This window comes from Protopterus annectens, chromosome 8.part0 (assembly GCF_019279795.1).
Source record: "Protopterus annectens isolate FY-2018-M chromosome 8.part0, PAN1.0, whole genome shotgun sequence".
NCBI lineage: Eukaryota > Metazoa > Chordata > Ceratodontiformes > Protopteridae > Protopterus > Protopterus annectens.
Window position 1 is genome coordinate 1,659,009,515 of NC_056741.1, and position 10,854 is coordinate 1,659,020,368.

Genomic DNA, 10,854 nt, shown 5'->3' on the forward strand with positions numbered 1-10,854 from the left:
GGTCTGGGAAGAATAGCTCCAAAGTATTATAAAGCATTTTAAGAACAATCATTTTACAATCTTTAAAAATAATACAAATCACCTACAGTTTAAATAGTTATACTAAATTAGACATAGTATGAAAACATGTGTTAAGAATAGATACAAATTATGCGATGATGTAATATTTAAAACATTTTAGCCAGTTTATAGAGAAATTAAAGAGATGCTTGTATAATGTAAACAAGAACTGCAGTATGGCCTGAGAGAAAAGCAGGCTTAAGGTATATAGAAAGCTAGGGGAGAAAAAACTGACAGAAGTAAGGAAGTGAGTGAAGAAGGGAGAGTAAGAAGGTATAAGCTATGAATAGGTATTTGTTCACATTTACAGATATAATTCATCCTAGTATTGAGGAAGAAAAGCCAACTTTTATCTAGAAATTCTTTCAGAATGGTTTTGAAGGATGGAAGGGAGGATATTTACCTGATGGATTCAAGTAAGGATTTCTAGGCCTTAGCAACATGGTATGAGTATAGACAATACCCATCAGATATGATAGCTTTGTGGAAAGACAGGAGTTTTTGTTAATTGTATCATACCCCCCCATTAACTGGGAAAACTACTCGTGTACCAACTCCTTAGCTCAATGCTTTTGGAATTCATAAACTCCAATGCCATGGATCAACTTATCCACACACCCTCCAGGGGCAACAATATCCTAAACCTGGTCATTCCACACCTGAAGTCAACTACTCGTTAGTCCGATCCGACCATAAGCTAATCACCCTTGATATCCACATCCCGCTCCCACCCCCCATTAAGGAAACCATGGTAAAAAGTTTATCCAAAGCCAACTTCGTGTTTCTTAAGACAGAAGTGTTGAACTTCGTGACACCCATGCAGATGGACAATACAGTTACAACTGCTGAATCCTACACAAATGCACTCTATAAGCACTTACACAAGTGCATGGATCGTGCTATTCCAAACAGAACCAAGACGCTATCCTCCAAAAAAGGAAGCCAATCTGTTGGTCCCCTGCCATAAACAAACTGTACAACAGAAGGAAGAAACTGTTGCAAAAGAGAGTAAAATCCCATGAGTGGAGGAGCTCCCTGGTCAGCCTCAGTAAGAAGCTGAGGTCCCTTATAAGATCCTCCAAAGCTAGCTACGAAAACAAAATCATCACTAATTCTAAGGACAACCACAAAGCATTCTATAGCTATGTCAAGAATCTCGATGGCAACACCCAGATCTGCTGTGAGTTACAGAACAACGGCATGAAAATTACAGAACCAACTGATATTGCCAACATACTGACAGATAGATTCAGTGATAACTTTACCCCCCCTCACCCCTTAAAGGGCCCATATCTATACAGGAAGAATGCAGAGTCCCTGCAATCACAACTACACAGGTAAAAGCTGCACTCTCTAAAGACAAAAACACAGCATCCATGGGACTGGACAACATCTCAGGCTGCGTTTTACATGAACTTCAGAATGAACTGGCTCCCCATTTAAGCACCATGTTCAATAATAGCCTCACATCAGGCTTTGTACCCACTGAATGGTGCACAGCAACAGTTATCCCACTCCACACAGGGGGAGCCACCACTGATCCCGGGAACTATCGACCTATTAGCCTGACGAGCGGAACGTATCATCATGGAACTCATAAACAAAGACATTGGTAACCTCCAAACTCTGGATCCCACCCAGTTCGGGTTTGTGAAAGGCAGATCATGCCTCCTGAACCTGATCAACTTCTTTGAGGCAGTCACTAAAGCTGTGGATGAGGGTAAGGTGGTTCACACAGCCTATCTTGACCTCGCCAAGGCTTTCGACACCATCCCCCATTCTGGAATTATAGCTAAACGCATTAAACTAGGTATAAATCCCTATGTCACAAGATGGCTTGCCAACTGGCTCACTGACAGACCCCACACTGTAAAAGTTGCAGACTCCAAATCTGACCTCAAAGCAGTGACAAGTGGAGTACCACAGGGTTCCGTCCTGGGACCTCTCCTGTTTGGTATCTACTTCTCTGAAGTACAGGCTAACACAGAAGGCCTCTGGCTAATGAAGTTCACAGATGACTGCAAACTAGGAGCCATAGTCAAGTCCTCAAATGATGTTGACATCCTACAGAAGGGCCTCACTGAGACAGATGCCTGGTGTCAGAGCCATGGCCTCAAGCTCAATGCCAAAAAGTGCAGTGTCATCCCCTTTGGTAAAAACTCTGTACCCATGAACTACCACATAGGCAGCAATCTACTTAACACCGAATGTGTGATAAGAGACCTTGGGACCCAGATGGACAGTAGTCTCTCCTTTGATAGTCACATCGCCACAGTAGTCAGGAAGTTCTACGTGGCACACCTCATCACAAAAGGGTTCTCATCTAGGAAAATAGGAAAAAAGAGATCATTGTTCCCCTCTACTCGACACTCATTAGACCCATTATAGAGTACAATGCCCCTTTTGGAATGTACCTCACAAGACATCTGCAGCTGCTGGAAAGGCCACAGAAGTACCTCACAAAGAGGATTACTGGCCTCAAACAAATGCCCTACACTGACTAGCAACTCAAAAATTCTACTACTCACACTGACTCCATAAACTTGTACAACTTTAGACAATTAAGAACCACATCTGCTAGAATCAATAAAACTTCAGGGAGACATTCAACATTGGATTGGATTTTTACAAACAAACCAGACAAACTGACAAAAGTAGTCTGCCTCTCAGATAGCATAAGTGACCACATACCTACATATACTATTAGAATTCACCATAACCTAGATAAACATATTATCTGTAATTAAATACAAAATGCAACCAATTTCAGCAAAGAAATTTTCAATGAAACATTAAAAAAATATAACTGGAATGTACTTAGAACAATGCCACTGCTGTAAAATACTTTAATAATGTATTCTCACAGACCTTAAATAATCTAGCACCAGCACATAATAAGAGTAAAGCACCCTGCATTATGGCTGACAAAGGAAACAAAAGAAATCATAATAAAATAGGGATAAAGCCCGTAAAAATGTTATAAAATAGAACTCAAAATGCCCTCCAGCAATTTAGACATCTTAGAAACCTTACAAAATTCCATGACAAACAGGCCAGGCAAACATACTATACTAACCTACAAGACAAACATAAACAAACCAAAACTTTTTTGGTCATCACTAAATAAACTACTACACCCTGGCATGACCACCAGTCCCTCTCCACAAACAGACAATATGACAGACTCTATCCCCACACAATTCAATTCCTACTTTGTGCAATTAATATTATCTCTTTAGACTCTAGCACATCTGTCCCCTCTCTCTACCCCTGTCCAATCAAAACCACCCACAGCTCTTCAATTTTAGTCCACTACCTACCTCACTTGTAAGGAGGGTCTATATTAGAACATCAAAGTTTCAAAACTTCGAATGTTCTAATATCAACCCCTATTCAGCGAAACAAATAAAGGAAAGATGAACATTATAAAAATAAATCATCAATAAATCTTTTATAAATCATAAAACACAATACCAAAATAAAATAATTATTTTCTAATATTTCTTCTAAGAAACCAACAAATAGAAATAATATCATTTATCAATAATCAATGAAATGCCTTCTGTGATAGAATAACAAAATTCATATAGTTCCAAACTAATATATCCAGACATGAGTGTATATCATGCATCAGAGATGTTAGATTCAAATTTCTAAAATTAATTTTTAACATCTATAACTGTTTTTACTTAATTAGCCTTATAATGAAAAATAAAACAAATTTTTTTAATACATTCAATTCTTCTTCAGTAAAAAATATGTTCTGTTAAATTAATGACTTTAGAATATTTCCTATTAAATACTCAGAGCATGTATATTCACTTCACGAAGATAAAAAACAACAAACAAACAACAAAAAACTCATCAGTTAACTTTTTGCTTTTAATGTTATTGTATTGATTTCTCTTTTGCTTATTGTTATCACTTAAAACAGTTTCAAAACTTCACTTCGTCTAAAAAAAATCAATGTCAGTTTTAAAACATCAACCTTTTGGTACTATACCAAGTTCCACATTTTTTAGGAAATAACAGTTCTCTAATTGCAAGATTTGTACCTTCTTAGCAGTCTAAATACTGTTTCCCGCTGATTAGAAATAAAAATAAGTTACTGCCAGTGGAGAAACTAAAAAGATGAACTCAACTAAACAAGTCAGTTCAATATGGTAGGCAAAACAGACGAAAAAACACTTCTAAATAGCACCAATAATGTTGACCAGTCAAAAATCACAATCATCAATAAATCTTTTATAAAACACAATAGTGAATTCTTCTTTATCATAGATAATATATCCATTTCCACCATGCCATGACTTCTCTGCCTATAATATGTTTTGCCAAAAAAAAAAATATTTTTTTCTAACTAATTTTAAGAAACTACAAATAGTAGAAATAATATCATTCGGAAGTGCTTTTTTTTTCTTAAATAACTTCGCATTGCTTTCAATTCCCTTTTAACATGGGGAATATACGTAATAATATATATATACGTGAAAATAGTATGTTTTTTTTTTTTTCAAACACCTTACTACTAAAAAAAAACTTTTTCTTCCTCCAAAAGCTGAAAACATCGAACATACAGAACATCGAATTTTTTTTCCTAGTAAAAAAATTTGCTGTTCCAAAACACATACACATAACACAAGCACACCAAACAAACAGCAATCCACACACCCACACACATACACCTAAAATCTTACACCTAACCCTACACTAAACTATACACACACCACTAACTATCCACTTACTTTAACCCAAACCCTAACCCTAAGGTCCATCACTATCACACACTCACCTCACCCGCGCCCTAACCCTAACTCACCTACCCCACCCTAACCCTCATGTCCACAAAATCGCACACTTACCTAACCCGCGCACTAACCCTAGCTCACCTAACCCACCCTAACCCTCACGTCCACACAATCGTGCACATACCCAACCCGCGTCCTAACCCTAACTCACCTAACCCTACCTAACCCTCACGTCCACACAATCGCACATATACCTAACCCGCACCCTAACCCTAACTAACCTAACCCACACTCAATCGCACACTTACTTGAACCCGACCCATAACTTTCCACCACAGCGCTGAAAATACTGAAGCAACAGAAACGGACTAGGGAATTATTTCCCTAGGAAAAAAATTGGTTTTCTGTTGCTTTGATATTTTCAGCTTTCGCTGAATAGGGGTTGATATTAGAACATTCAAAGTTTTGAAACTTCGATGTTCTAATATAGACCCTGTAAGGAAGTTGCTCCATAAACTAAAAACTACTTCTGTAGCTGTAGACCAACTACCATCAGACTACCTAAAAATGGCCGCAGACGTCATAGCCTTCCCTGTGTCCATACTAATTAATAGGTCCAAGCAGAAAGGCAGAAAGCTAAGTCCTATCACCGTGGAAAAAATTATACATCATACTACTGCACAAAAGTGGCACATCTACAGAGTTTAGTAATTACAGACCAATAGCAATTCTCACCCCCCCACTCCAAAATATCAGAAAAAACATCCATGTGCAGCTAATACAATACCTAACCTCAAATAATCTAGTAACATAACATGGCTTTAGGCCCCAGCACAGCATCACTACTGCTCCACTACATTTTACCCATATAATAAACCAACATCGAAACAGTAGTCTGCTTGTGTTCACCATGTTCTTAGACTGGTCAAAGGCATTTGATATGTGTCACACCAGCAACTGTTGTTCAACTCTCCTCAATAGGACTTTCACAATACTCCTTGTACTGGTTCCTTAGTTATCTATCTGGACGGCAACAAGTGGTTAAATGGAAAGAAACCTACTCATCCTTTCAACCAGTTACTACAGGTGTCCCTCAGGGCTCTATCCTGGGTCCTCTACTATTTAATATATTTATTAATGACCTCCACACCTCCACTCACCATGTTAGTTTAGTTTAGTATGTAAATGACTCAACATTAATATGTGTGGCCTCAACAATAAATAAGCTCCAAGATATTACCGAAAAATCTTTCTCCTCTGTAGAAAACTGGCTGAAAAAAATCAAACCTATTCAACCCCAAGAAAGCTAAGTTAATGCATTTCACCTCAAAAAGCTGCCAAAATCAAAAGCAATCTTTCACTATAAAGTCAGCAAATAATATCATTGAAACCGTAACTCACAGTAAACACCTAGGCATTATAGCACATGACATTCTCAAATATGACCACCATATATTGCACACCTTAAAATCTACACACCAGAAACTAGGCTCCCTTTATAGGATCAAATGATTCCTTAAAGATATTGCAAGAAAAGCTCTGGCCACCGCATACTTACTGCCAACTCTCTTATATGCCGCTCCTATCCTAACAAACTTAAACAATACTCAAAGAAAGAAACTTGCCTCCTGTTGCAATAAAATAGCTAAATTTGCCACTAGTCTTCCTCATAGTACCCACCATTGTCTTAGCTTAAAGCAATTAAACTGGCTTGAACTGCACAACTCTCTAACATATTCACAACTGACTATAGCATGCAAACTTATTTATCATCTGGAAAAATGCACCGCATTAAAAAAACTTATTACTAGTCTACTGTCCAGCAAGTGACTTCAGTTTAATAACAAATTCTTATTACTTATAAATAAGTTCATAGGTTCATTGGTAGGTACTAGGCTATCGGCCCAAGGGCCTACGTAAGCCTAGCCAACAAGGTTCCCTGGCTTACACCACCCAAGAAAGTTATTTTCCAGTGCCACTGTCGAGCAGAGATACAGAAGTGATCCCCGGGGTGTATTTCCTATTTCCCATCCACTCATCAAGATTTTTCTTGAAGAGTGCTAATGAAGATAGGTTCATACCATAGGTTCAAGTTAAATAATGTTGCAGGAAGCTCTCTACTCCCAATGCATTGCTTAACTCTGGAATAGTACTCCCATGCAAATAAAACTCTCTGACAAACTCAGTAGCTTTAAACCACTGCTTAAACAAAATATTAACCAGTGCTGGCCCTGTACATGCTCATAACTTGGTTAACACCTTTTCACCGTGTAATGCTATTCAAATACTCTCCTTAATCATAATATTCTCAAGCTCTTACTGAAATGACAAAACAATTTTTATATATAACCGCTGCCTGTACAGTTATTAAGTTGCATGTTTGCTTTCTCTTTAGCACCTTCCACCTCTGTAAAATCTTAGAATGTGTGTGTATATATATATATATATATATATATATATATATATATATATATATATATATATATATATATATATATATATATATATATATATAAAGGTAACTATTGTTTATGTATAAATGTAAATAGAAATGTAACTACTGTTTGTGTATAAATGTAAATAGAAATGCAATTACTCTGTGTTTGACTGGAACTTAGTATAATGCAATGTAAGCAAATGGAGCTTTTCTCCCTGGGCCTCTGGTGAAAATGGATATTGCCAAGTCAAATTTTCCCAGTAAAGAAGACAAATAAATAAATACGTTTTAGTATCTGTTTAAAGGATGATAGTGTTGCATACCTGTGCAAGTTTAATGGGTGTTTCTTCCATTTTTGTACTGCTGAAATCTTTGTGAACAAAGTAAATTGTAATTTATGACATGCCCAGTTTATTAATGTATTTATTTCAGAGCTTCTGCACTGGTTTGACCTGACCTTTTTTTTTTTTTGCCACTCCAGCTGAAGGAGCAGAGGGAGACACGGAGTCAGCATGTCCTGAACAGTGAGAGAGCTTATCGCCTGAATATCCCAGCAGTCCAGTCCAGAAACAAGAATTATTTTGTGTCCACATCCTCAGCAGAGTACCCGCAAATTCCTGTGTAGCAGAGCACAATTTATTTTCATTTTCAAATAGCTCATTGTCTTACCTTTCTGTCTTTGCAATATCTTGTCTAAGTAATTTCCTAGAAAACACATTTTTTTATAGTTTGACCCATTGTGTGTGTGTGTGTGTGTGTGTGTGTGTGTGTGTGTGTGTGTGCATGTGTGTGTGATTGTATGAGCGTGTGTGTGCACACATGGGCACATGTATATGTAAGTGTATGTGGGTGTGTGCATGTTTTATGGGATGCCTGTCAATGCATGTTTAATGGCATGGCAATGTTTACAAAATCTGAGCTTCACATACATCTCCCAAGTCACAGAGAGAGAAAGCATAGAAAAAAAAAAAAAACAAGTGTTTTGTGCTATCAAAATATTTTGACTGATATAACTTTAATGATAAATAACTCCATAAGTGAGCCAAATTATATTTAGCAAACTTATTGCAGTTCAACATCTGTGGTTTAAAAATGAGTACACGTAGCTAGGGAAACATTCATGAGCAGCACCAAGGGTTGTGACTTTGTAGATTACTCAGATACCCTGAGCAGATGCTCATAATTTTTATTATTACTGTTATACAGGTGGAGGAGATGACCTGAGCCAACCAAAGCTGCCTGCACCTTCAGATTCTAAATGTTACACTGCAGTTAATACCAATGCCTCATTGTCCCATCTCACGAGTAACTTGCACTTTCCAATGGTCTAACTGCTCTTGTAATCCTCCTCAGAATACATGTGAAAATAAATTTTCAAAGATCACTCTAAGAATTCATCAATAACGCATGCATGCATAACTTTAAATGGCAATCTTAGCATATATGCTACATGTATCACATGCACTTCCTGTATGAACTTTGTAATGGGTTAAGTGCACCATGTAAGCAATATGAATGAAAATAAAGTCCTTTGAGATTATATGCTATATGTTTGCTCTGTGAATGAAATAACTTGGTTCACTTTGGCACTGTAAGACCAAATACTTGTATTACATTTTCTAATAATCTATAACCAGCATTTCTTGCATCTGTGAGCCCATACAACCTATGCATGAACTTACATATCCAAACAAATAGACAGGAAGATAAAGTATTTGACATAGGAACCTGTGCATGAACTTACATATACAAACAAATAGACAGGGAGATAAAGGATTTGACATAGGTATTGTAAATAGCTGGTCTTCCAACTGATTTTACTTAAACTGCCTCGTCTGGCCAGGCACAATGAGAGATACCACATATGTCAACAATAAAAATACATTATCATCTTGCACACAGCTGAGATGTGCCTTCTTTGCACTGATGCTTGTGCTGTTTTTCAAGACTGCTTCAGAGTCAGCAACAGTATGTGTGGTAATGTGTTTGGTTACCATCACTTTGGTTTGCATACCTTCTTATTTTCAACACTTGCATAACCTTTGCGATGGTTTGTACTTCAATAATGAGACAGATAAGCTGAAGACACATAGAGACATTTAGTAGCTATACACACCTGATGGTGGAAACATAACCTAATACAATATCTTTTTATCGAGAGATGGAAATCTTTAATTTTATGCATTAGTAATACCCTGTTTCATCAGAAGATATTTCCATATAAGTAGTTTCATGGTGAGAGAAGTACTTTGAATGACATCTCTGGTGCACATGAGACTATCTCTGGTATAAAACCATTGCCTTCATTTACAGCTGCACCAGAACTTAATTATATTGTAGTGACTTTGATCCTTGCAGTAGGGTGGGGTAGAGCAGACTGTGTTTCCTTAATTTGATGCATTCTTATTAGTCTGCTGCTATAATAATCCTAACACCGCAGTTAAAAATATACAATTCATTAATATTTAATATGAAACTTCATTTTTACATTGGTGACAGAAAATACAAAATCTTATAGGTTCAGTGTACTGTTAACGGCGGTTCACTTTAATTGTTTTCATTTGACTTATTTCCAGCTATGGCATTTCAGACTGTAGTCTGTGTTGTTAGTGAGAGAACAATTTTAGTGTATATTTCTCAGTCAAATAACTTGCAGTTAGTTGTGTTTCAAAATATAAAACACCATTTCATGCAGGATACAGATTTGTCAAATCATTTCTCTTATATAACCCACCGAGTGAAAAGAGAAAAAGCCATTCCTTGTTTAAAATTTTTAAAATAATGAAGTTTAACTTGCAAATTTCAAAATAAAATTATATTGGCAAGTTGTGAACGTGTTCATAGATTTTATAAAGCTTCTAATGTCAGCATACTATGACATGTAAAAAGAATGATGAAGAAGGTATGCTTCATGTGTTCATGTACCTGAAGAACAAATGACAATGACAAATTACGCAGTCTTGGTAATATTCTAGTAAATGTAAACTTATAACTCTACTGGAGTGTAGCCATTTAAAACTAAAACACTTACCTGGGGGTTTCTGACAAAAAGAAACATTAGTAGCCTTAGCTTTGCCTTTGCTATAGCATTTTACTTTGATTTTGTCTTTCGTATTTCTTATCAGGTGATCTAGCTATGTGATGACAGATTTCAATAGTTGTTTGTCACCTCGTGATTGAGCTTTGACATTTTCTGCCCTACCCCTAGGAAATGGGGCAGAGTATGTTTGAAAAAGCTTAAGATAGCAACTGTAATGCAATCCTTTATATACCTTGGTTAGTCATTATAAGAGTAATGTATGTATTCCCTGACAGGAGGTAAGAAAAAACCTGCCATCATCTTTGAATTAAAATATAAATGATGAAGCAAATTATTTTATACCCTGAATCCTTCTTTCTGAATTTGACTTACAATGTTCATGTTATTTTAATGACACCACTTCTATAACAGCCCTAGAATATTCAGTGAGAAATATAGCTTTAGTTATTCATGAATACCACTTGTGTACTGACACAATAATGCCAACTGCTGCTTGTGATTTAAATACACATTTATCTATTAACATGAAGGGTTTTTTAACACCATGTAGCAGCAGACAACTACTTTCT

At 36.6% G+C, this 10,854-nt stretch overlaps 1 protein-coding gene across 1 annotated transcript in view; it reads left to right on the forward strand.

Moving 5' to 3' along the window:
• The window catches only part of NRGN (neurogranin), a 723,419-nt gene extending 715,388 nt beyond the window's left edge, over window positions 1-8,031 (forward strand). Inside the window, exon 3 of the mRNA XM_044081179.1 lies at window positions 7,727-8,031. Coding sequence (XP_043937114.1) covers window positions 7,727-7,773 — 47 coding nt within the window. The 3' untranslated portion in view covers window positions 7,774-8,031. The remainder of the gene's footprint in view (window positions 1-7,726) is intronic.
• Window positions 8,032-10,854: the final 2,823 nt, after the last annotated feature.